The 27,464-nt window shown below is 39.0% G+C and overlaps 1 protein-coding gene across 12 annotated transcripts in view; it reads right to left on the reverse strand.

Annotated features, from left to right (window-relative positions):
• FREM1 (FRAS1 related extracellular matrix 1) overlaps nt 1-27,464 on the reverse strand; it is a 65,198-nt gene that overhangs the window by 30,689 nt on the left and 7,045 nt on the right. For 10 of the 12 annotated variants that reach the window (XM_074532706.1, XM_074532707.1, XM_014267864.3 and 7 more), the window contains 20 exons: nt 24,072-24,166; nt 23,221-23,522; nt 22,519-22,715; nt 21,529-21,852; nt 20,027-20,135; nt 18,065-18,196; nt 16,081-16,425; nt 15,276-15,418; nt 14,519-14,715; nt 13,277-13,367; nt 12,089-12,256; nt 11,325-11,533; nt 10,459-10,552; nt 9,856-10,108; nt 7,932-8,129; nt 6,548-6,733; nt 5,350-5,546; nt 4,368-4,596; nt 2,662-2,806; nt 235-376 (listed from right to left, as the gene is read on the reverse strand). In XM_074532706.1, the coding sequence (XP_074388807.1) occupies nt 235-376; nt 2,662-2,806; nt 4,368-4,596; nt 5,350-5,546; nt 6,548-6,733; nt 7,932-8,129; nt 9,856-10,108; nt 10,459-10,552; nt 11,325-11,533; nt 12,089-12,256; nt 13,277-13,367; nt 14,519-14,715; nt 15,276-15,418; nt 16,081-16,425; nt 18,065-18,196; nt 20,027-20,135; nt 21,529-21,852; nt 22,519-22,715; nt 23,221-23,522; nt 24,072-24,166 (3,756 nt within the window). Of the gene's footprint in view, nt 1-234; nt 377-2,661; nt 2,807-4,367; nt 4,597-5,349; nt 5,547-6,547; nt 6,734-7,931; nt 8,130-9,855; nt 10,109-10,458; nt 10,553-11,324; nt 11,534-12,088; nt 12,257-13,276; nt 13,368-14,518; nt 14,716-15,275; nt 15,419-16,080; nt 16,426-18,064; nt 18,197-20,026; nt 20,136-21,528; nt 21,853-22,518; nt 22,716-23,220; nt 23,523-24,071; nt 24,167-27,464 lie in introns of those variants that run through there. The other 2 variants (XM_074532715.1, XM_074532718.1) reach the window with 2 other exon arrangements.

Below are 27,464 nucleotides of genomic sequence, written 5' to 3' on the forward strand. Positions count from 1 at the left end.
CAGTTGGTCTGCCATGTTTTTTACCTTCCATCTTCTCCTGTTCAGGATCTGGGTTTTAATGCCAAAGCCTCTGGGACAGCACCATTGTTGTTGCTCCTTCAACAATTAAGCTGGCCAAGCTGTCTACTTCAGAAAATGACAGGCATTTGGGAGAAAAGGAAAATGAACTTCATTTTGCCCTAAAAAGAGAGAGTTCTTTGCATGCCTGCTTTTTGTTGAAGTACAAAGACTAACCTTGAGTTGAAGCTGACCATTTTCTGGAAGTCTTTCAAATAAGTAGTAAATTCTCTCCCTGGGGGTATCTTTATCTTCTGCTGACAGAACAGCACTAGAAATTATATGAGTTTCACCTATGTTCACCTCTATATCGTTCTTCCTGAAAAAATTAAAAGTCATGTATTGATGCAATAAAGGAACCTTTTCAACATGTAATTTCTCTGCCAGAAATATGGATTAACCAAATGCTGAGAGAAATTACGATTTCAGAGAGAATAGGAGGTAGCCTTTTTCAGTTCAAAAGAGTAAAAAAAGCAAGCAGTGCAGACAAGCTTCTCCTTACAATGGTAAGAAACAACAAAGATACCTAAAACACTGATTTAACATATCTCTTATTCCCCTGTACCCTATTCTGCTCACCTCTATACAATTTATAGGAATAAGACAATGTAAACCAGTAGACTGCATTATTACTGCCAATATAGAGCACAGCAATAGTGGTTCTAATGGACTGATTGCTCATTTAGGAAATGACTGTCTTTCAAACAACTAGTCTTCAAGGCTCACCTTTATCTGTAGGAGACACAACCATATCTAAGTGGCTTCTTCTCTGTACTCCTTCTAGCACCCACATCTCATTTTGGGAAGAAGCTCTCAAGAGGAATGTGTGAAGGCTTTACATTCCCCAAGGGCACTGTCTGTTACAGGATGCAATCCAAGAGGTGACAGATTGAGGTTTTGGCAATCCCTCTGAATAAGAGGCACTGTTTGCCAGGCAAAAACATCCCATCACAGGTTCTTCAGTCTGTTGACCATAACTAATGGAGATGAGAGCTGAAAATCCCTGGGGTGGACAGTGCCCCAAGATCAAAAGGTTAAGAAAAGCTTTCAAGTACTGCCCAATATTCAGCTGTAAAACTGCACTAGTATAAGGAACTCTGTACCCTATAGAGAACATGTAGTGACTGAATGTGGCAGGCTAAATCACCTCAGTGTCAAATTGAACATTTTCCTAAAGCATACTGCTTAAATACTGGCCACACATCTCATCTAAGTGGAGGGGTAACAGCTATTCCTTCTTATAAAGGAATAGCTATTTTGGGAGTAAATTTTTCAATCTATGAAATTGTTCACCACAGGAATGGCAAGTGGTGAGACCTAATATTGCTAGACAAGGAAGCAACAGTTTCTGGATATAGCTGGGCAAAGCTAAAAACACTTGACTTCTTGCACTTCATTATCTTATTTCACAGAGAGGGGCTGGAAAATGGCATATCATTAGCTATAGCATGTGAGGAACAAATAGGTAATTATCAATAATTACCTGTATATAATATATGCATACATAAATTATACTCTTTATTCTAACTGAAAATTCTCAAATGTTAGCATTATGTGGTCATTGAAAATCTTTTAACTAAGAAACTGATATTTGTCATTGCAGGAAGTTCTACCTGGTAAAAAAATAATAATCACTCTGATCTGAAAGTAGGCAAATACCCTGACGGATCAGAAATTCCCTTCTTAGAGGCAGTTGTGAGTCTGATATGCAAACTTTAGAGTTTCAGAGCTATTCCCAAAAACCTTTGAACTCTTAGCTTCCTGTCTGTCAGTCTGGGGCTGGAAAACAGTCACAAGTATGGAGGTCCTGATGCTCTATGACAAGTCATCAGCTGGAGATCCCAAGGGATAAACTCCTTTTTAAAATGCCCAGGAGGTTTGGCTCTCTTGCAGCCAGCTGCCTATCTATCTATATGGTCTGCCAGGCAATTTCTTATCATGTCTAATTCATTTATGACTCCTAGCTTTGAAGTGTAAAGGAAGTCAGCGTGTACTTTTGCAGCAGTTGAATTATGGCAGAGAAAAGTTTTAGAATATAAAAGAAGAGAATTATATTCAGAAAGCCCTTCCCCTGCTTCAGCCTTGTGGATCCTCCCATTCCAAAATCCAGAGCTGCTTTCAAAGAGGTATTTTAGGCAGGTCTTTGTCTTAGGGAAGAGAAAAGCAGTACCATGGTGGTCAGTGTTCAGCAGAAATACAACAGCTGGCAAACACTTTGAAGAAACTTATGAAAGAAACAACCAAAATTTTTCCCCCCAAATTTTTATTTTTCCTCTATTTGCTTAATGTAGAGCAACACTAAGCAACACTAAAGCTCTCCTTTCAGTAAAAATTTTTTTGTTAAATAGGCTGATAGAAAGAGACCTATACAGAAACATTTTTATTGACATTATTCTCTTGATTGTTATGGCTTCCTCTTTGCGTCAGACACCAGATATTGTTTAATGGTAAACATGGTGGGATGCTAGACTGGTGGCTGGATTTGATTCTCTTCAAGGCTTTTTCCAACCTTAACAATGGCACGATTCTATGATTTGGTGTTTTGTTCTATTTTCCATCATTTTGTCTAAACATCCCACTGTCAGGAACAGAAACGTGACTTACTTGCTCAGTGCTGGTTTCTCATCATTAACTGGAATGATGTTTACTGAAATGGTTCTGAGGACTTTATGTTTTCCATCTGATAGTTGAATTTTAAAACTGTCAGTGAGATTTTCAGAGTTGTCATGCATGTACATCAGCTTCATTCCTATGTGAGACAGGAAGAGGATAAAAACGGGAGAAAGAGAGGAAGAGGGACAATGGGTGAGATAAATGGAAAGATTTATTTTTCCTGCAAAATCCCTCTCATCACTTCACTCTGCTTCAGCCACTTTTCTTCCATCTCCTCTCTCCATATGCTAGGGTATCAACAAACTTGCCTTAGCTATCAGAAGATGAGTTTGATGAGCCATTGCTGATCAGTGATCTAGCAACATACTATTGACTCAGGATCACCAGCCTGACCTAAGTAAGGAGTGACTGTCCAAAAAAGGAGTCTCTGACAATCTGAAAAAGGTACATTTCTTCTTCTCTCCTTATTCTATGGGAACTATATAGAGGGTGAAACTGCCAGGCAACACTTTCCTGTGTTTCAAATAATCCTCAGGGAACTTTGAAGACACCTTTGGAAGGACAGCTGGCTTTGTATCTATGACCATGGACAATCAGATGTTATAGGCTAAAGATGGCTCAATCACCATTGTGGATAACAGGCAAAAGCCAAAAAAGAAAGTCAAAACCAAGACTTGGGAAGGCAGAAGAAATTGGGGTGGACTCCTGATATTTCTGGAGGCTCATGTTAGACAGAGAGACAAAAAAATCTTTCCTTGGTTTTTGAGGGCTGAACTGAAATTTGAGTGACGGTATTGAATTCATGCTTCTCTATAGTGATAGATTCCATCTTTTACTAAATAGCCACAGTCAGGAGGGATCCACCATATTCCTTGCACTGTTAAATACACTTTTTCATTACATGTACTTGAAACAGATTTGCTGCTTTAAAGCAGGCTGACTGCTCATGCTAAACTGTGGAATCCCAATTTGTATGTTTATTGCTAGACATATGGTATATTGCAGCCTTTCAATGTCTAAAGAAGGCTTATAGGAGAGATAGAGAGACTTATTACCAATGCCTGTAGACATAATAAGGGGCAGGAGTAGGTTTAGGTTGGACATAAGGACAAAAAGTTTTACAGTGAGAGTGGTGAGACGCTGGAACAGTTTGTCCAGAGAGGTTGTGAAACACTGGAAGTGTTCAAGGTAGGTTGAATGGGGCTTTAGGCAACTTGGTCCAGTGCAATTTGTGCCTGGCCATGGGAGGGGAGGTGGACTAGTTGACCCCTAAAGGTCCCTTCCAACCTAAAATATTTTACAATTCTGTGATCATTTGAAGAAACCTCATGAGCAGTTAATGTGTCTTTAAATCAGTCTTGCTGTCTCTCTATTCCAGGTACTGTAAAACATTTACAAATCTATTTGATGATGTTAAATTATGTTGCATTATTCCTTTTATTTCTTTTCAGAACAGGTGATTTTCCTACTCATATTACTACCCTTTTCAATACAGAGGTCTCTCAGGATGATTTTATAGACAGTTTCTAAAATCAATAGATAAGGACAGCATTAAATATGGACAACTTCCATTCCTAAATATTGTCTTGAAAATAAACATAAGGCAAGCGAATAAATAAATTATGAACATTTCTTTGGTGTGCAGCTTGCCTCATCAAAATAATGAAAGACTATTGTAAGAAGAATGCTGCACCTACCATTCCTCAGTAGTTCCATGGAAAAGGCATGAACAAGCAACCCATGGCTGTGGTGATCATGGTTAATTAACTCTTTATAGTGCAGAACATCACTGCCATGAACACCGTTAATAAGAAACCCATATGAGGGCATCTGCACAACCCCAAACACCAGAGGGTCTTGAGGCACATCCAGATCAACTGCATTGATAACAGACAGATCCAGCTCTTTCATCTCCCCTTCTTGAACCTGAACATGAGAGAAAAAACATCCAATTCTTTTACATAAAAAAAATCATACAATTCTAGCATGGTTTCATGAGTATTTTTGTGCATAAGTGTATCTCTTGATTCATCCACCCTTTCCAAGATTTTTAACCAACCTCTTATTTCAACCGGTTTAGGAGACAGAGAAAGTGGTTATAGTGACAAAGAGAGAAGTTGCAATAAGGAGATCATTTTGCCCAGATTAATAGAAAATGCATTAAATCAGTGCCAAATCTAGTGCTCAAAAAGGGGAATGCCTTTCAATATATCAAGGTATCTAAAAATGTCGATGCGTATGGATTTATACATCCACTTTTTACTTTGCAGTAAGTTTACATTCTGTTCATGAAATTATTTATATTAATGACAGTCTACAGAGAGGGGAGAAGCTATGCAAGAAATATTTTAAAATACTCTAGTAAAAATGTGAAAGCTCTTAGGAATGCAGAAGGAGATGGAAGATCTCACTGTTTTCTAGATCACATATTTGTTTAAAGATTTGATCACTTCTTTTTACATAAGTGCAAGTTTCCAAGATCTATGCACTGCTCCTATCCACCGAAGTTCTGTCTTATAGGTTTACATGGGATTTCACTGGACTGTTTCCTGAAGTAGGCTGAACAACAAAAAATAAGGGAAATATGCAGAGGAACAGAAGGACAATGTTCTTATTTATATTAAAGAGTGGTTTCTGGTTAAAGTAGTTCTATGACAGACATATTGCTTATTTCCTTACAGTAATATTCCTGGCTATGAATTCTGGAACTTCATCATTGGTTGGACTGATTAGTACAAAAAATGGAGTCTCTGCTGAGCGATGCAGCCCATCAGTGACATAAAGTACAAATTTGTCTTCTGTTGGCTCCATTCGCACGTGCCTGGCTTGAACGTAGTTTATATTCATGGCTTTCAGATGCTTCAGCTGAAATGAACCTACAGATGTTAAAAAGAAAATGAGTTAGCACAATACTTTCATGTCTCCTAGTCTTATCCAGCATCAAAATAATTGAAACTATGTCTTTTTTCAAAAAATGAGTAACTTGAATTTTTAAGTTCTTTGTCATTTTTTGATGGTAAGAGTTACGTTGCGCATGTTACTCCAGGAAACAAGCCCTTTACCCCCCAAAATGCATAATTTTCCTTCAGGTGGGATTCTGAAGCTTGTCACTTTTCAGTTAAGACTGTAAAACTGAGCCCACATTAAACCAACTCAAAAAACAGGTAGGAAAATATCTGAGGTCCAAGGTCCAAGATTCCTTGATAGTGCTAGGTTAATCGCTGGACTAGATGCTTTTTCCAAGCTTAACGTTTCTATGATTACATTATTCTAATTAGATTTTGACTGACAGACCACAAAAATGAGAACTTAAAGACTCAGTGATTACAGGTTTCCAGCTGAGGATGCCTGGTAAAAGCTGATAGCATTACAAATCATGTTACAATGTGTTCTGCTGAGGGTGAAACTGCCTTTCACAGTTTGAAAGTGGACAAGGGAAGTCATCATCTAAGTCAAACACCACCTCTAGCACTTCTGCAACTTTGCCTTGGAAACAAATGTGGGACTCAGGCTACTGCATTTAATTGGCAGAGGTGTAGGTGATGGGACACTGGAGTCTTTCATGGGGGACTGAAGAGGAAGGCAGGGAGAGCAGATTTGTATCTCGTATCATGACTTCTAATAGATCTCAGCAGGATGCATAAAACAACTGTTGCCTTGTTTGCTTCAAGGGTCGATTCTTCACATTTGCATTGCTTTAGCCTCCCTTTGAACTCCTCCACAAAGTCCCACTGCTCTTCATTTGTCAGCACCTGCGTTCCTCATAAGTCTGTATGAGTGCCCACACCTGCATCTGCACCACCAGAGCCCACTGCAGAGCTTTCCACAAGCCCTCCAGATCTAATCTGCTTGATTATCCTAAATTGCTAAGACTTACCTATGCTTATCCCAATGTTGCTCTTCTCAAAGCCAGGAGAAGGCAGTATGTTTTCAATGTAACCAAACTGGGGAGGAGAAACCAGCACAAACTGTAAGTCATCTGCAGCGGTGTCAGGGTCAGTGGCAAACAAATGTTTGGTAGTAAGGGCTGCTGAGGAGCCCTCTTCCACCACAAAGCTTGCACCTGCACACAAAAAACATGTTAAGCATTATTGGTCATGAGCTGATTTTACTGTTGTTTTTGGTAATAAGAATGGAAATAATAACAAAGGGTGGAAATACAACAAATACTGAATTACTGAGGGGTTTTGTTTTAATGTTTTCTTCTCTGCTTTCACTGACATCTCTGCTTTTGCCATCACAGAAGTAGAGAAGAGGATCATGAAATTATTTTACTGCTTAAGTTATTAGCTATGGTTTATATACTGCTCAAGAACAATTGTTACTTCTCTTTGTCAGAGCATTAATTACATGAGAGCTGTTAAGAATTGCTCGTAATGAACAATTTTTGATGCATCACTGCTTAATTTCCCTGCTGGGACAATGCTTCATTTCCAGAACATTACTTGGGTGAGCGCCTGCAAATTACAAAACTACTCATACATATGCTTAAATAGTCTCTGAGATACATAAAATATACCTGATATTTACAAACAAATGACATTGAAAGACACAAGCATATAGAAAACATACTTTTAATATGTACACCACAGACCACACTAAAAAGCCCAGGAAATTGATGGAAATTTCACATAAAGGGCTGCAGTTGGACTAGATGTACATTATGAACTCTATTTCCATTATAACTGAATTTCTTAGATTTTGAAGTGTAGTTGTGAAAATGTCGCTTCATATCTATTAATGTATAGTTTTTGTCTTTATTTGCTAAAATAATTAAATATAATGATTCTGTCCGAAATTTCTGTTTTGTGCTCTAGACACAAAGGTAAATAAATATCTCTATTTATGGTTATTTATGGTTATGCTTTTGCCCTGTATAAACCTAATAATTGTTGAGCCATGAGTTCAGTTCAAGGACAAGATATAGATCACTTTTACCTAGACATAGCTTACATATGCAGCAGTTAGCATGTAGACATGGTTGGGAGCAGATCTGAATGTTCTTATCTCTAACTGCATGCTTTAAGCATGCAGCTGAAGAGCAGCCAGCTCAGACTTCCACTGGCAGCTGGATTGGGTGTTTGGACTGTACAAGGAAATGAAAATGAAATTGATGAAAAGTCTGATACAAAACTTTTGTATGCTGATCTCAACTATTTCTAATGCTAAAAATCAAAACCAAAAACAGCCACTCTGAGTCTTTAGCCATTACAGCGCTGGGTAGCCCCCTTTGTTCTGCTGTATTGAGAAGAAGTTTTCACCGGTTAAAATTGATGGAGGCTGGTTGTCCACTGGAAGCACAGTGATGTTAAGGTCATAGACAGGAAAGGGATCATCACGTGAAACTGGGGGGGAAGGAAGTCCATCATAACAGCAGTCTGTCACATCTAGGCCGGCCTCGCCATCAGAGACAATCAAGGTTAGGATCTCAATGCAAGGAGCCAGGCCAATCTCACCGCCTGTGAAAAAATATTCACCAAAACTTAGAAGAAATTATTTACCAAAACTTCCTGAAGACTAATTTTTATCCTGCAAGGACAGTCTTCAATATCAAGTCAGAAGAAAAAGAAAGCAAGAACAAAATTACTGGAATCCTTTATTTTGAGTGGTGAGATGCTGCTTGGTTAGAGATTTGGTTTGTTGTTAATAATTAATTTTAACCAGCTCACTTTTATGATATAATGAGAGGGTGTAGAAAAGAGTCTTAGCATTGTTATAGTAATTATAATGTTATAATTGTAATGTTATGATATTATGTTATGTTGTAATAACACAGCTAATAGTCCTCAAGATTCTGTTCTTTGTGCACTAATGTACGTACAAAATTTATATTGTGTGGGGAAAGTGTTTTTTCTGCACTTCTTATCAAGGAATGTAGGAAAATCTTTCTTTTATATATGTTTTCCTCTATGACAAATGGTAATATCCACGCTCTTCAAAAAGAAAAATATTAATATAGCGAGTAATGTATATATTCTTATGTGCTTCTTATCCTTACAAAATGGACTATAACAAGGGCTGTACTTTATTGCTGTACTTTATTACGGTACTGTATATTATGCCTATATGCAATCACATTTGAAATGTGGGCTGATACAGCACTGGGAACTGCCACCCCTTGCAAGAAGCATCTGTGGGCTCAGAGCATTCCAGCTGTCAGCACTTCTGGCAGCCTGTGTCTTGCATTGCTGCAAGATATCATTAATAAGCAGCCTGAAAGGAAAGTGACTCCCAGACTTCTCTTGTAATACTTACTGACAGCACATTTAATATTAGAAATTTGGAAATGAAAGCCACAAACGCTACATCCTACGCTACAATGAAGTAAAACTTCATTGCCCCTGAAAAATATTGTCATTGAAATACAGTTTGTGATGTCTTTGGAATGCAGAAGAAAAGTTTGTTGGTGGTGGCCACAATTATGTACTTCCTTTTCAAATACCAGCTGCTCATTTTACACAGTGCCAAGCTTGAAAATACCACATCTATTCTCCATGCTAACACAGAATTACAGAATCATTAAAGAGAAAACCAGAGTGTTTCAGGGGAAAAAACCACTAAAGCTGCTATTCCGAGACATAGAAAGGATAAATCAATCACAATGAAAGGATAAAATTAAGTAAGAAAGGAAGTTTGCCAGCCCTTGATTTCTGCCAGTAACTAAAAAAAAAAAAAAAAAAGGTACTAACAATAAAACCACAAAATAAAGCATTTTAAACATTTTTTTGTCTTTATGAAACTCAGAACTTATCTTGTGGTATGGAAAGACTATGAGCTGTCCAAAGTAGATAGCCTTCTAGATTGGAGAGGCAAGGAAGAAGTAAAAATGGGGGGTTTTACTGTCATAAAGCACATCAAAATACTGTAGTTTTTACTTAATAATAATTTTGTCAAAAAAGTCCAAGACATTTTGTCAGCAACAGTGAAAGTGTTCCTCCTGGATTATGGTGCTTTCATATACTTGTTCCAATATAATTTTCAGTTCAAGCAGGGATTTGGATAACATATTAAAACATTTGTTGGTTGTCTATCAGACAGCTCTTTTTTAAAGCCAGTTTATTTTTTTCCCTAGTCACAACGCACGGTTTCTAAGTTCCTACTGGAATTCTGCAAAAGCGTTAAGATATTTTTTACTAATACTTGTCTGACCACCTTTCATTCTAATTGTGTCCTTAGCTCACTTACTGGTGTGCTTGTAGGTGACTAAACCAGCAACAACATCAGCCTGGGAGAAACGATCCACGGCAGCGCCCGCTCTCCTCACTAGCCCGTGGTGCGGCTGGCGGGCCAGCAGGAACACCAGCTCCATGTCGTTGCTGTCCACATCTGTGGCATAAATGTACTCCGAGGAGAGCACAACTTCTTCACCCTCCAGGCAGGGGAGCACGGGAGCAAGGCCTGTTTGCATAACAGGTAGCTCATCATTCACAGGCAACACCTAATCAGAAAAATAATTTAAGGTTTTCTTACTGTTCGTTTCAGTGGAAGCCAGTTGTTTCAGTACACTGCTTTGCAGCCCAAGCTAACAGTTTGATGCCACTGTCAGAGTACACTGAGCTTTCTCTATGAGCAAAAAGAAGCCAGCTGAAGTAAAAAAAACCCAGTTAAAGTACAAAGTGCAAGTCAAAGCTACTCTTAATTTTGCCACATTAACCTGAAACCTATGGTTGAAATGGAAGCCTAACATATCCATTATCTTCCAGTTTCCAAGGTAATGCAAGGACTTTCAAAAATCAACCATTTGCCTCCACACAGACAACCGCTCTCAGAAACACACCACACACTGACCTTGACCTGCAGGATGAACTCTACAAAATGGGTGCCATCTGAGGCTGCAAAGAAAATTTCATCAGTGAGAGTCTCAGAGCTGTCATGACGATATCTGTGGAAAAAAGATTACAGAGCTACACAAATTTTTCACAGATAAAAAGAATCCATGCTTTCTGGTCATGCCTTACAATGTGTATCCCTCTCTGTGTAAGGGTGTACACCTAACCCTGTGATTCTGAATCAGAGTTTCTCCAAAGGGTTTTTGGGGTCTCTTACAAGAAGAAAACTCCCAAAATAAACCATCCATCAGTCAGGAAAAAGATTTCCCTAAGGATTTGTCATCTATGTCCTGGCTACTTGTGAGGTGTTTAGTAAAACATGTATTTCAGGACTGTGGTGAGTCCCTACTTTCTAAGAGATGGAAATAGAGCCAGGGAGCTCTAACTCTGCATGCATGTGTCATGTCTTCTTTTTGTCACAAATAAAGAAGCAAAATTTTCTTCTCTACATTAATTAATGTTAAAAAAAGTTTTCTTGTAAACAAACCCAGCTTAATAAACACACAACTTTCTTAAAAGAAAAAAGCTGGCACCAGTGTCTTCTTCACAGGAACTTCATGGCTGAGTACAGAATTTGTCTCCTCACCTGCATGAAGCAGTGCTTTTATAGAGAAATCTATTTACAGCAGACATGCTGACTTCCATTTCCTGGCCACTCAATGCTCATTTCATGGTGACATTGCAATCCCAAGGTTCAGCCAGCATTCTTCTGGAGCAGCTCTGCCAGAGCCATGGTGAGCACTGCTATGGTGAGCTCTGCACCACTTCAGGCTCATTCAACCGAGAGCCTCAGCTACCACAAAAGACAGCCACCACTCTTCTAACCTCACTGCCAGGGTACGCAGGTCCTCACAGGAAAGCCTGTCACCTCCATTCATGGGAATGTTATCCAGCTCCACCACCCCATGCTGCGGCTGCCTCTGCAGGAGCAGGAAGAGATGCTCTCCTTTCGTGTCAGAATCAGAGATGAGAACGTGTCCCTCTGTAATAGGGGTCGTGCCACCCTCTTGCACTCTCAAAGGGGTTGCTAAAACCTGCAGGGAGGAGAAATGCTGAGCTTTCCGTGCTGCTGCACCTCTAAACGCACACCAAACAGGGTTATTCTCATTTGCTGTGCTATAAAGATGTGTGACACAATAAAAAAAAATATGCCACAGGATATCTCTTTTTCTGCTGTGTTAGAAAAAGCTAACGAAATTACCAACAGTGGGCTATGATATGTGCCTCCTAGTTCTCATCCCATTTCTGGAGGCTTCTGACCTCCTAAGGCAATAAGCAACACAAAATACAGGGATGCAGTTTTGCTAACCAAGATGCAAAACATATATGTTTTTGTACAGATACATAGATGCCAAAGGTAGTCCTCTGCTTATCAAGGAAAATGACATTTTGCACACTCGCTAGACTTCACTAGAGAAGCACTCACCTGGTGCTCCTATCCCAATGCAAGCTGTGTGCAAGACTGAAACCCTGATACCATGGAAAATTCTTTTTTAAACTCAGTAAAATCAGAACATTTTATTTTGTTTGTACCCAAAGCAATTTCCAAGTCCTTCCTTCTCACTTTCCTACCCTACACCCTACCCTACCTCTGGGGCTTGATTGTCCACAGGAAGAATTGTAATATTGAAGCAAATCCCATACAAAGTGCCTCCATGCTGATTGCTGACAGAAAAAACAAACTGGACTTGCTGAGGTTCGGGTCCAATGTCCTGCAGGGGTGGCATGTAAGCAACTTTCATATAGTTCACAGCATGCTACAAAAAGAGAAGAAGGGTACATGTAAGAGAAGATGATGGGGGGGATATTCATAATCCATGACATTAGGGATCTTTATCATCCCCTGTTTAGGTGCTATCCAGCCATCAAAATAAACTTTAGAAATTTTGTATGCTTTAGCTACTAGCCATACCTTGATTAAATGCATCTTTAAATACAAATTAGGTGAGTACACGTTCAAGTACTCAAACTTCTAGCAAAGAAATACTGATATGGTTTAGAAGTGATAGCAGAGGTCATGGCCTAAACTTCTTTACGGGTCCCTGTCAAAATGCTGGTCCAAGGACCTTTTCTAACTGTGACTTTAAAATAAACAATTCATAAAACCTAACATCTCCCATAGCAGCTGAATTTGCCCTCATTAGTATGAATAGTAAGTGCATGCCCTCTCTTTCATGGCAAGGACAGGCCAGTGATAGGAACATTAAAATCTTGCATCCAGATACCCATATTAGGCACCCTCTGTAGGGTCAGAGCTCTCATTTTGGTTCTGCAATGATCATTATGCCACTTTAACCATACAGCAGGATATAAAACAGGTCACTTTAGTAATACTTATTTGTCAAACTACAAATGCATGAAAACTGAATTACAAAATCCTGAAAAAGTCTGTTCTAGCCTGTTCTATCCAGCACTACTGGTATCTACTGGAGGAGATACTGAGATGAAGCAAGAAAGTGTTCAAGATCTCATTTCCACATTTTTCATACTTTTTCATTTCTCTTTCATCATTGAAGCCAAATTCAGCCTACCCAAGCAATTGTAGCCCCTGCTGCTTTTAGGATATTTGTGTTTACATATTGAAAAACTGAAACACGATAGAAATTTGTTTTAAAATCTGGTACTGGAATAGTAGCGTTTTGAGCTTCTTAAGCAAAGATTGTGATAGTACTGCTCCTCAGTTTTCACCTCTCATTTTCCTGTCAAATAAAAGCTATACACTTGTAACTTTTAAAAATTGTTTAGAACTCATTACGGTATCAGGTAGCATAACAAACCTGAGTAAATGACCGCAGTGCAAGAGCAGTAGGATCCTTGACCAGTTTGGGGATGGTGTCCACCATAAACAGCTTCCCAGCATCTGAGTAGCTACACAAAAATATGTATGTCACATCTTGGCTAGCAGTACCAAAGAACAAGGAAAATAGCCATGTAGCTCAATCTTGCATTTCAAATTAGCTTCAAACTTCCACCTGCATTGAAAGGAAAAATATTTTCCTTTCTTCCATCCTCGTTATCCATTTTAACATTACCACAGAAAACTGACCAAAAGAAATACTTTTCATGATGATCATGAAAAATCATCTCATAAGCACGAATTACTGTGAGTGTGTCTCTACACACCCCAGATAATATTTACACCACCTGCAAGTCTAGTCTATCACAGTATTATCATTATTACTCGCACACCTGCATTTATCTTTAAGTGGAAAAATTAATTATGTCTAGTTTCATGCATCTTATAAACTCTGAAATTAACTGGTTTCCAGCAACCCAGCTTTCCAACAGCTGTAACCAGCAAACTGGATAACCATGTGGCTATTTGACTGATTAGGAAAATAGCCTGCTCTCCCAGCTACGTAATTATCCTTTGCTGCTTGAGATCAAAATTGAAAGTGTTAATCTTCAGCTTAAACCATGCAATTTCTGGATTTGAAACTTTTCGTTTAGCAAATTGTTGCTGATGTTCTAACAAGATTACATCACCAGTGATGTAAACTGCTACTGCACCCATTCATTCCATACGTCCCTTGCTCCCATAGTGTGTTTTGCCTGTTTTCTGCTCCACATCTTCCTAGTCCACAATCAAGAGTGTCTGATACGTATTTTTGAAAAAGCTGCAGCACCTCCTGGTCTCAGTCTGGGGCAGGCACAGGTCAGCCCCATTCTAACTGTTAGAAGAGGTGCTGTGACTTGTGCTTGAGGCTGTACAAAATCCCAAAGGTCAGTGTAAAATTCATATCAAGCAAAAGGAAAGTATTTCACAAGGTTTACTCCTTCTTGTTTCTAGGTCAACTATGAATTACCTATTTTTTATTACTCTGAGTATTAGTCTCTTCCTTCAGGCTCTAGCTTACCCTTAATCATCAGCAGGAGAACTGCATCCAGCTATTGTCACCTGCACTTTCAACAAACAAAGGAAGAACTTGAGGCACCAGTATGTTACTGTCACTGAGGCCACTGCTCTTACATGGGTTATTCCCCAGTCCCATCTGAAAGGTTTGTCAGGTTGCACCTACCCATAGGTGCAAGAGAAAAATGGGGAAGTGGTTATGGTGTATGTGAGCTCCCTGTCTTGCTCCTCCACATCTATGAAGTGGAGATGTTTCTTAGTTAGGTGAGAAATCTCAGTCTCCTTAACAACCAGGTGGCGGGTCACTCCTGGAGCTTCTCTGGGCAGCTGGTCATCCACAGGGATAATGTGAACCATCATCACCTGCAGTTGGGGAGATAGTAGAATCATCAGCCATTGCTCTCAGTAAGAGTGTCCCAAGCAGCTGTTAACCAACAAGCACACAGAATTGGATCACTGGACTGTGAGATACAGAATGTGGCTGTCATGTCATATCATCAACACATGATTAATGGAGGTGTTCAACAGTTAAAGGCAAAGCTTTTGAATCTTAGAGGTTTCCCTTTAAATTAAATGCAAAGTTAAATTTAGTATGTTGGGCTTTTGCATAAAAAAATAGTCTATTCTCAGTTGACTTCAGGATGGTTGTTTAATTTGCTTGTACTATCCCCAAATATGATTTGTTTTCAACATTTTGTTTTATAGCATAGGAAGAAAACTTTTTGAAGAACTTTAATCAGCCAGGGAGAATTACCCCATTGAAAGCAAGAACAAGAAATAGCCCTAAAGAACACGGGTTTTGGTGATGACTGTCATCAGAAAAAATCTATACAAGTCTTATTTGAAAGCCTGTCAGAACATGTAAGATATTAGCCATTTGAAGAAAAAATTCAGGAGACTGCAAAGATGCTTCCTTTCCATACCTGTGGCTCTGAGAGATTTGGAGGGTCATGACTATCACATAGCACAAACTCAAGGGAATCTTCAAATACTTCTCCTCCCAAATGATGATAATAAATCATTCCATTAAATAGATCCCTCTGAAGAAAACTGTTAACAGAATACCCTGTTGAAATGAAAAATTCATCTTCTATTTAACAGTCCATGACTTTAATACTACATTAAAGTTATGCAGTTAGTTGTCCAAGTAACTGGAGAGGTGTAATGTCCTCTTTTTCACCCTAACTGGAGCAAGTCCTTCAAAATGTTCTCTCATTGTCTTCCACATTCTCTGAAGATCACCATCAAGTTCTTTTCTGTGTCAGTTAAAGATCATTCAAAAATGAAGCAAACAGGCCAAAAGCCCTGTTAAAAAGTCAGAACAGAATTTGCAGGACTAGCAGCCTCTACAGCCTAGCACAGGAATTTCTGGGTTATTACATGGAAGAAGAGTTTTCTCATCATTTAGCATAATTAGGATCATGTCTTAGCTCTGACTTTGTCACAGATCCTTGCATGCAAACAAACTCACACCAATACTTTTTCTGGAGTAAAGAACTGCAGGAAAATGGACTCAAAATGGAAAAATTACAGGATAAATTGTGTACATAGGAACAGTTATGCTAGTGCAGAGATCAACATTAATTAGTGCTGGGGTTTTACACTACAATTGAATAAGTCCAAAATTGCCACTATTTGTCCTGAGCCAAAATAAGGTCTCTGACTGTAACATGTACTGTATTTTTAAAAGGAGGGGACAAAGAAAAATTTGTACATGTGCTTCATTACCTAGCAAGTTTGGTCCTGGTTTCTTCAAGACTTCTCCTGCTTGTGGTGGCTTGGTAATATTGAATAGTATGTAGTGATCACTGGAATCCATGTCCGAAGCATGGAGCATGGAGCGCTGAATCAGGATTGTCTGTCCCTCGTGAACTTCAATGACCACATTGCTGATCAGAAATGGAGGGCTGTCATCTTTAGGGAGGATATTTATTGGAAACTTATGGCGAATACTGTGGGAACCATCAAAAATTCTAAACACCACAAAGTCCTTAGTAGAATCACTGTCATCATGATGGTAGCGGACAACTCCAGCCTGAATGTCAGAGACAGTGAACATGAATCCTTTCCCTCCTGTTAAAACAGTGGAAGAAAGCGCATCAAAAATATGTGGTTCAGCCCAAAAAAGTATCTTTCCACTAATATGAAGATTATTGAGGGAGAGATATGAATAGCATGTTGCTAACTAGAAAAATCAAATGCAATTTCACCTATCAAAATAAAAGGTTGTAGGAGTTGGAATAGCTAATAAGAATGCAAAATTTGTAACTGTGACAGCAGAGAAAATCCTCCAAATGTCACTAAAGGTATGTGGAGATTTCAAGGATTTTTAACTGTGATTGTTTCCACTTTAATTTCTACTTTCTCATCAGAGCATTTTACAGGCATTTTAAGCATCAAAGAATATATCAAATATATATATTTATACTTAAAGATCAGTACTTCATTTTAAGTAAAATACAATGATGTAGGGATTTTGGTATTTTGAGGTTATGGTCTGTCATAAGACAGTTTTATACCTCTGCTTCACTAGAAATGTTATGCATACAGACAAATATTAAGGCAAGCTAAAGGATTCATGAACTGCAAGCTGGCTCTAAAAGGTATGATCTCCCCAGGGCCACCAAGAAAACAAGCCAGGCTTTCCTCTAAGGTTTTACCTACAAAAAGACAATTCCCAGAATAGGTGGAGATGTTTTCCTTGTCATGAGGAGCGCCAAAAGAGAATAAGGCACAGTCACTGGAGATAAAATACCCACCTCTGGCTGTATGGTAGCCTGAGAAGCCCTCAAGCTCAGTATGCACAGGCAGGATTGCCGCAGGAGATGGGCCCTGGTTGGCTGCACTGCCTCCCTAGCACTGTCTCTGGGGAGAGACAGCGCTGCTAGCTCTGCTGCAACCCACCCAGCACTGCTGCCAGCACACGGTTCCTGCCTGCAGATCTGCAGGAGGATGATCTTGCAGACACTGTCTTTTTACTGCCTTCTTAAAACTTCCTGATTTTTATAGATTCGCACAGTGGACTACTTGTCCGGAGTTCCCTGGAGTTAAGTTTACTTCTGAATAGTTCTGTATCTGCTATATTCAAAACACCACCCTTCTTTTTCTTTAAATAGCTTCTTTACATCTTTAGGTTATGCAATTTACATGAACACATTCAACTACCAAAAAAACTCAGCATTGATCATGGCTAGGTATTCCCACCCTGCCAAGCCCAGAGTGATTTCCATTACATAACCTTTTCCCCAAGCACTGTGATGACTGATATGCTGGAGAGTAGAACTAGTGATATTGATAATGCAGAAGGCTAATGACTTAGAAATCTAATTTATTTTCAACTTTTTGAAATAAACCTTAAAGCTGCCAGTAACAACTATATCCAAATGCTGTCTCTATTTGCCAACAAAACAAAATCACTTGGCATTCCTTAACATCTGCAAGCAAAAAAGTAAGAACTGAAAATGTATTGACTGTGTTTCTCCAAAATCATGTTTCTTAATGAAAGCATAGCTGATTTCTTTAAAATTTTCCCTTTGGAGTGTAAACATGCATTAAGAAAATGAAGGTTTAAATATTGAATTTTTTGAACATTCCTGTTTTAATACACATGAATAGCGTGGTTGTAGCAGGGGAAGGTGGTCAGCAGAGGGAGCAGAGCTCTTGTTTTATCACCGAGGAGATTTTTCCAGTCTCTGCAGTTGAAATTACCTACCTCTGACTGAGAGCTGCCCGTGCTGTAAGCCATCAACTGTGACCAAGCGAACATTTTGGATGTCATCGTTGTCTACAATTTGGAAGTGCTGCCATGTGATGGGTCGGGATTGCCCCTCTAGCAGGTTGAGTCCTACAAAGAGCAGAGAGTTACGTTACTGTCAGCATCTAACACTTCTAAAAGTGTTTCCAACCAGAGGAAAAAACTCAGAATATTTAATTCTATCTGCACATCTATGTGTGAAAGGCATTCCAGTGAAGCTTTAGATATTAGGAAAAATTTCTACTCTGAAAGAGTTATTTAGCTTTTCAACAAGCTCCCCAGGGCAGTAGTGGAGTCACCATCACTGGAAGTGTTCAGAAAATAAGCAGACAAGGCACTTCATGATATAATTTAGTGGGCGTGGTGATATTCAAATGAAGATAATTTTGGAGGTTCTTTTCAACCTTAATACTTCTATAATGCTATGATTTTAAGGCCACCTAAAAGTCTGACAACAGCTTCTGACATACTTGAATTTTTTCATTGTCCTTAAGGAATCTTTTTTAGAGAAATAACCAATTCTGATGTTGCAAAATGCACCTACTGCAGGTAGCCTCACGTGTAAGTTGCACATTGTGTCCTGGGGGGAGGGAAACATCTGGAGCCCCAGGCCAAGAACCATCAATGGGCATGGGTGTGTCTGGTCTAAAAGAGGGCATGGGGTCTGTCTGGTCACCCAGAGACTGCAACAAGAACAAATATCACCACTGGAACAAGAACACACAGACTGTGGGGGTATAAAAGACAGGGATTCCTGTGTTTGGGGTCCCTCCCTGCAGACCCCCAGTTTGAGGTAATTTTGTGGTGCTGCACCACAGTTAAATTACATAAAGGAAACAGACAGCAAGGATTCCAATATGGGAAACCCAGGCTGAGCCAGCAGCAGAAACTTGTCTGTTTGTGTGTGTGTGGTGAGTGTGGGAAGTCAAGCAGGACATCCATCAGGTCACTGGAGCCACCTGCTGTGGATGGCTTCAGTCCCAGCAGTGCAACGGCTTCAGTCTTGGCTAGTGCAATTGTGGCTCACAGGGAGGGGTATCTGAAAGGTAAGGCAGGAAATTTCCTTGACATCTGGTTTCTAATTATCTGATAATCTAATGAGGCACATTTCTGGACATTCGCACTGACAGGAGCATTGCACTTGAAATCTCACAATGTCTGAAACTGGGCATTTAGATTTTTTAGTGAGTTAAAAACATATGTTTATCTTCCTGAGAGAGGACAGGTGCTCCTTCTTAACTAGACAGTCATTTCAGGTGAGGTTTCTCTGGAAGACATGAGGCGCCTTCTTCTCAGATCCTTTCCTTTTCTACCATAGGAAAACTGTGCTTTCCCTGGTGTTAACTTCTAGACGTGTTTGATCTTATATTTTTTCCTTTTGATGATTAAATATCAATGCAGTCTAGATGAGAGACTCTGTTCCCTTTCCAGTGCAGGCATTATAAATCTGTTTGAATTAGACCTAACCCTGTAAGGTTTCCAGGCTTTAAGTGATGGTGGTATATCATGCCCTTTTTCCTATTTGTTAATTTTTCCACACTTCCACTTTAAACAACACCAACAAGCCTTGGTCTTTCCTACGTGCTACCCCATTCTTCCTATTCCATAGTAGTAGCCCTTAATATTCATAACTTTTTATGTACAGTCCATTCTTCAAGAAAATGCTATATAAATAAATCACAGTTTTCCTGTAACTCTATTTTTTCTTTATTTTTCATTCCAGTTAAGTCATTAGATCTTTTTGAAGTTGTTGTAACATGTTCCCTCCAAAATGGATATAGGGGAAAATAGATTTCTGCTCCTTCACTTTAATGATCCTTAGACTCCAGGCGTAAATCTGATTTTTAGAGCTTTGTCAAATATTTGTGCCAAAATGTTATTGATTCTGAAGCAAAATTAACTTAGCATAAGAGATCTCACCTGTATTCCACGAAACCCGTGGGGCATTTGTATCTGTTGTTCTGATAGACAGATGCACAGTGATTGGTGAACTCCTTTCAAAGTAGAAGTCATGCACCTCAAACTCCACCTGTTGTGAAAACAGATAAACTGCTTATTGAAGACTGGAAACAAAAACACATATACTCCAAAACACATATAGTGCATTCTCTTCAGAGAGACCTTACAGGCTATTATCTGATAATATCTTAATAAACAAAACTTGATTTGGCTTCTAAAAAGAGCCACGGAAGTTCTGCACAAAACTGAACCTTCTTTGCTCTTTGCAGTGAATTCTGTGAAACTTGGTTTATAGTGCATGTAATTTTCATTTTATATGGAGTAGTTAAATCATCAATTAATATGGAGCTTTTTTAAACTACTAGTAATAAAAAGTGAGGGAGACATTTCCTGCTTTTTTAAGATGTGTAGGACCAAAATAGGTATGACAGAAAATATATGCACTAGTACAGAAAAAATAATTTAAAAAAAAAATCAAACTCTTGAGCTTTCAGATTCCAGAACTGTCAAATTCTTGAACCTGCAATCAGACAATGTTGAAAGCAGAACAGAGATGAGGCACTTAAGGAGAAGATGTTTTGGTAGGACGTCTGGTCCTCACTTTAAGGAAACAGGGAAATGGGGCTCCTGTGAGAGCCAAGAAAAAAAAAGGTGAGACAAGACTTGTCAGCATCAATTGCCAGTTACGGTTGCTGTTGCTCTGCTTTCCAGGCAACCATTTCCTCATCTTATCTTGCTCTGATTTCTTGTTTGTTCAGTTTTATTGCTTTAGTACCAACCATTTTGCTTTGATTGGATAATTCCTTAAGTAACTTATCAGACAGTATTTCATAACTCACTCAAGAACCTGCAGACAGAAGTCTGACCTCATTCATCATTTCCATCATGCTCTCTGTGTTAGTGACATGCTTTTACTACTCCCAGCAGGAACTGTTGGGAACCCCTTTTTGTTATCCCTAAACCCTCATTATCACAGCCGGTAGGCTGTAAAGCCAAAGAGCAATCCTGGCCTTTACCTGGTCTATCTTTCACGACTTTAAATATGTCACCTCTGCACAGGTCACAGAGATCAGTAACATCATGCAGGGATAAAAGCTGTGTGGAAAAGGCACCACTGATCTTTCCAAAGCCTCTTGGGTAGAAGTAAAAGCACTGTTATTTCACTATTCCTCTTACTAAAAAAAAAAATCCTGTTTACGTATTTCTCAGTCAGAGTGGATAAAAGGTTTTCAGTGCAAAAAAAATTCTTATGGAATGAGCAATAAGCATGTATTTTGTGTTAGTTAAGATGATGTGTCATAGGAGAAAGTGGTAAAAGATTTTGCCTCTGCTCCTGTATTACATATAGTTTTAAAAACGTTTTTCCCCTGAAAAATGTTCATTACATGTGATTACATTTATTTCCATATTACGTAATCTTAAGGAGGTGGAAGCCAGTAAATGTTCACACATCCCCCTGTTACCTCATAATTCCTCCTCTCTGTGTGGCTGTTATTTGGAGGCTGATAAGCAATGAGCATGTCGCTGAGGTCCTTCCGCGTGAAGGAGCCAATAGGTTTGGTGTGGTCGGAGAGGTGAGTGATAAAGCCTCGTGGAGGTGGCTTGGTGATGTTGAATATAAGCAGAGACTTTGGAGTTTCATTGTCTTCAGCATCAATGGTTGTGGTTGTAATAGGGGTTAAAATAAATTGATCTACTTCCAGGATGAACTTTGCCATTGGGGCAGCTTTGGGTCTTCGGTTGGGAACAGCACCTCTAATCCGAACAGGGAGCCATGCATACTCCGTCTACAACAGAAAAAAATGAGACAACTGAAAAGGCAAAGAAAAGTGAAAAAATAAATCAAATTTCTTCTAGCTTCACATAGCAAATCCGGGTACATGTTAAAGCAATAATTATTTTGAAAAGAAAAATTAAAATATTTTAATTAGAAAATGCCTAGAGTAAATATTGAGACATCAAGAATATGACTTTCAGGTTCACTAGTCTTATTTGTGTCCTTAATTTGAGGCTGAAATGACTTACTTAATTTGATGTGAGTTTAATGAATAACTTTATCTGACAGAAACATGCACAAGCTATTAATTATTATTAACTGAATATGTTCACAGAGCTCTTAACTTATAATTACTGTGTATGCTGAAGTCAGTGCAGATCACGCTGTACAGAAGTTGTGGAATTATGCCAGAATTAATTTTTCTCTCAGGATAAACTACTTATGTCTGACAGTAATCAATCAGAGGTGTTTCTCTCTAGCCATAGTGGTCTAATCATAGAGGCATGGAGATAATGCCTTTCGTTAACTTAGCTGGCAAATTTCTAAGAACTGAAAAGATTTAAAGGCTCCCTATCTCTCTTCAAATGTGACAAGGAGCAAAAAATTATTAAAAAAGAAACAACAACAGAAACCACAGGATGACAGTCAGACATTATAAACTTGCATAAACACCTACCTTGTGCAGAGTTTTGCTTCTGCTGTCTGAGAGATCCAACCTCACAGGAATATAATCAGTGTCAGGTGAGGGGGGATCAAGGTGTCGATACTGAATTCCCATCCTCAGAAATTCTTCACAGCTCATCTTTTTGTTGGTAATGTCTCCTAGTCCCTGTGCACAGCTCCTGTTTCTGCACTGTTGGCCCAGGTTGTGCTCTGTAACCCAGAAGCAATAGTGAAATTTACCAGAGCAGAAACCACCATGGGGAACCTGCCCATGTAGCTAAAGCAACCCTGAGAGAGACAGTGTGATGAGAAGTAGGGCTCCTTTCCCTAATTTCTCCTACAGGATTTTGTTTTCCTCTGATGTCTTCCAACTCCATCCTATCCTGGTGTTTTGGTTAGGTGCTGCCTCCAGCAACGACCTGTGCTCTTTCTACTGAGTCTTGGCACACACAAAGCTGTCACATTGGTCCTACATACATCTATGGACCAGAAACATGGCCAGAATCCAATCAAGGAATTATTGACCCAGATCTGTGTTCTGCATGGTGCCTCACAAAAACTTCATGTGCCTTTCATGCCCACAATAGCTCAAGCTGTTCATTAAGTTTCACACAACCCACTGTTACACAGCACGTCTGAAACAGCCCACTGCTCCAGACTTAATCTGCTGCACCTCTCTGGAGGTGCTAATGCAAACAACAAAAGCACATCATACTAGTGCCAGGAAAGAAGCTCCATGGCTGATCTCCACCAAACTGCCCTTGCTGCACTTTCCCGGCAATAAGCAGGCCATGAGCAGGCAGGTGAGTTTCCGAAGAGATTATGGAAATGGTGCAGTCCAAGTTTATCTTCCTGTCGTAATCAAAGGTGAGGATGTTCTTGTCAATCACCCTGGACAGACCGTAGTATTCAGGGACCTCCAACGCATGGGACCAAATTTTTATGATGTTGCAGTCTGGCTCAAGTAACTGCACATGAAGGGTGAATGTTTCTACAAACGTTTCTGTTTCTGTAAACCTGCAAGGGACAGAAGAAAATCAGTTATGTTTCATGCCATCTGCTGCTGCTTTGTGATCTGGGCATTGTCCTCATCTTTGAAACGGAATTAATTGAACTGATTTCTCTCTTGTGTGCTCAAGCCTTGAATCACCATAACATAGATCCTGCTGCCCAAATTCCCCTTCTTGTAAGGGGGTGTGTGTGAAGATGTTACTCTCTGTGTGTATATGAGAGTATCTTTCCCTGTACGCAGGACAACAGAGAACAAACACGCAGTATTCTGAAAGTGCTATTGCCCCTTTCCACAGCATAATGAAAAATCACCCGTTGTGTGTAATAAGCCAGCAATACATAATACACGTTAAATGAGCATATCTGCCATGCATGGTGAGAAATGTTTCTGTAAACAGACAGTCACTTCTTGACTAATGATGCAGCTAGTGGATCTAAGTGGTTACATCATGTACAGCAGAACATGCTTTAACTGTAAAAAATGGACTGCTTGTTCTTCCTAAGGTCAGCTGGGCTCCTGGTAACAGTGAAGTGTGACCTGCTGCTGCTGCTTACCTGTACAGCCTAAGCATGACCACGTCTTCATCTAAAATCGGACATCCATTGTGGGTATATTTGACTTCATTAGGAAGGAAGTGGCAGTCAAAAACCTATGAAGGAGAAAGAATATTCTGGCACCACACTGCTGAAGAAGTTAACTTCACAGCCCCTGTTCCACTTCTCTCTGAGTGCCTGGAACCAGACTAGCAGAATGTTGAATATGTAGTTTATTTCTGTGAATGGGTATTCACCTGTACTGTGATCCCTTAGTGAGAGCCAGAGCAACCACTTGACCTGCGGCTGCCTGCACGCCACAATTAGAAGGGCGCAGGTTGTATGTGATTGTTTCAGGCCACCAAGTCCCTCCCCAGTACAATAAATAGTTTGACCTCACCTTCTTTACCACTGCAGCCTGTGGAGTTAAGGCTGTAGATATATCCAGCAGTATATACAACTGCAGTGGAGCTGAAAAGCCAGCAGTTCCAACATTATAATTTGAGACTTATTGACTTTTAAAGTTGCTCATGACAATAGCTTGATTATATAGTAAATCTAGCTTTATGTCCACCACAATTATACCAAAAAAATACGACATAGCTAACTTAGAATTGTTCCTAGTTTTTGTGATACTGACTTTGTACCAGTGGCTCTTTTCTAGATCAGACATCATCTCTGTGCCATACAAACATCCATCCCCAAAATCAATGTAATCCACAGCACAAAAGCAAGCAGATACCTATGCTTTCCTACCAGCTAATTCAAAACGGACTAATTCTGACAACATACCTGATATAAGCAAAATTTGGGAGTCTGTCTGGCCACAGTTTAACCATCTAAGGCAGACACTTCTTTCAGGCAGATTGATTTATTTAATGGTTGGTTAGTTTGTGAAAGCAAGGCAATGAGGAAATATGCCTGATGCAAATAGAAAAAAAGATTGCTTTGATACACCCGTTCTTTGGAAAAGGGATTTGGATTCTGAGGAATACAATTTCCATGTTCTCAAATACTGCAATTGGCAAGACTGGCAATTTAAAATTCCCTTGCAGTATTGTGTCTTTACTGAATCACCAGCTGAAAGCTCCTAGCATTGATAGACTGTGATAACCTTGTGATAAAAGGGAATCCCTACACAGTCCATGGAGGATGGGACATGCTCATGTTTCTTATCTACAGAGAGAAAAGGCATATTCTAGCCAGCAAGAAACCAAAATCACTGCATTTCTTAAGTGAATCTTCACTGTGAATCTAAACATAGTTTTCATTGCATTATTTGGGGCAGTATTCACAAATGGGTATATGGACTTCCACAGACTAAAGTGAAATTTGTTCAAAACTTACTAACAGACACAATAAGGCCATAACTAATAGCAGTTAATATATGTATATGGCTGACTGACTAGCCACCTTTATTTTTTCAAAAAAGAAGAGGCAATTTCTTAATGACAGTAATTTTTTTAAAATATGACAAAAGAATCATGAAAATTATTCTTTGAGCCAATTCGTGCAAATGCCTTGCATGAATTGTGTTCATTCCCTAACCACTTTAGACGATGGTGAAATGGCTGAGAGACCTTAGTAAGGTTCTAAAATTTTGATGGAAAGTGTAACTCATAGAGAAAATCTTTGGATGCTCTGACTTTAAGTGTAAAATTTATGTAATAATTTAATTCTAAATTAATTGTTAATATATGCTTAACTGAAGCACCTCATGACATTTATATTAAAGAATTTAAGAATTATTGAACTTTGTTTCTTTCTAACCATTACAGAGAAATATAACTTACATCCTTCTCTAACAGAAGAATAGTTGGAGTTTCTCAGCTTTTATTATTAGTGAAACGGTCTACTTCCACTAAAGTCATTCTCAGGTGCTCAAGCAATGTGATAATTTTTCTATGCTCCAAGCAATTTTAAAATTTATTGCCTGCTTTTAACTTTCATCAAGAAGTTCATTGTACAAAGTCTTTATTTTTTTTAGTTGCTTTTTGGGGTTTTTTTTAAGTGATGAAGTAGTTGCTTTTCAGACATATATATATGTGGATTAACCTCTTGGAATAATCTGTGGTTTTATGGAAAGTACACTTGATTTTATTTGTTGGGTCTGCTTAGAAAGGAAGGACAAGAACAATATGTGGAAAACAAAATTACTGTCATATGATTAAAATTTTGACTATGTTGTGGCTGTTCTGTTGTGCATTATTTTCAAATTCTGTAGAAATATGTACTCTGCTTTATTTTTCAAACAAAACTAAAATATATTCCTTTTTCTTACTTAATGTCCTTTCTTTCTTAGTACAAACTAATATAAAGGAACATGATATTTAAGTAATAAAATGGATAGTCTTATGTGATAGTCTACAAAAATGGAAAATAAAATTAAGAAGTAGTTATGTGGTATGCTATTTTGAAGAAAGAAAAAAATGTATATTATATACAAAACCCACTCATATGGTAGATTCAGAAGCTTAATGTTGTACACTGAAAGTAAGATTCTTCACTGACATAAATCAGTGTAGACCCCTCAAAGTCAGTAGGATTTTGGTTTCATAAGGGTGTTGTGGGGGACAAGGCCAAAGGGATTACAGAATTCCAGATAAAAGACACCCGAGCCCTTCCCTTGCCCCTGATGGAGTCACTCCATCACAGAAAGCCAAGGGGGGGTCAGGCAGGACCTGCCCTTGGTGAAGCCATGCTGGCTGGCTTGAATCACGTCCTTGTCCTCCATGTGCCCTAGCACAGCTTCTAGTAGCATCTGTTCCATGATTTCCCTAGGAACAGAGCAGAGGCAGACAGGTCAATAATTCCCAGGAAAGATCTGCCTTTTCATAGGAGGGTTACTGTAGCCATCCTCACCTGGCTGCCATGACTTTTCAAAGATTGTGGAACATGGCTTCACAGCTACATCAACCAGTTCCCTCAGGACTCAGGGATGCATCTTACTCGGTCAAATCACATCAAAGAATTAATGTCCCTATTTTTAAGACATCATTAGTTGCACATCTTATTTGGTAACAAGAGATTGGAAAATTTAGAACCTTTCTACAAAGATTTGTTACCACTGACTGACAGTCAGTTTATATGTGTATTTAGACATAATATGCTTTGCAAAAAAGAAACATCTGGTTTATGTTTCCTGATGTTTTCCTTTTGTATGAACAGGCAACTCTGTCTATAAACTCACTGGGTAAGACAAAGGAAATCTAAATATTTTCCTAATTACTGTTGGGCTTTGGATTTTTCCACTTCAACTGCTTTTCAATTACAATTTATAATTAAATTGTCATACATTCCTAGAACATTACCCAATCTAATGGAAGCAAACCAAATCATACCAGAGACATTTTCTGGCTGCAGAATTTCCTGCAGAAAGACCATGAGTGGCACAAGGAGATCTGGTCTCTGGCA

Source organism: Zonotrichia albicollis, chromosome Z (genome assembly GCF_047830755.1).
Source record: "Zonotrichia albicollis isolate bZonAlb1 chromosome Z, bZonAlb1.hap1, whole genome shotgun sequence".
NCBI classification, from domain to species: Eukaryota; Metazoa; Chordata; class Aves; order Passeriformes; family Passerellidae; genus Zonotrichia; species Zonotrichia albicollis.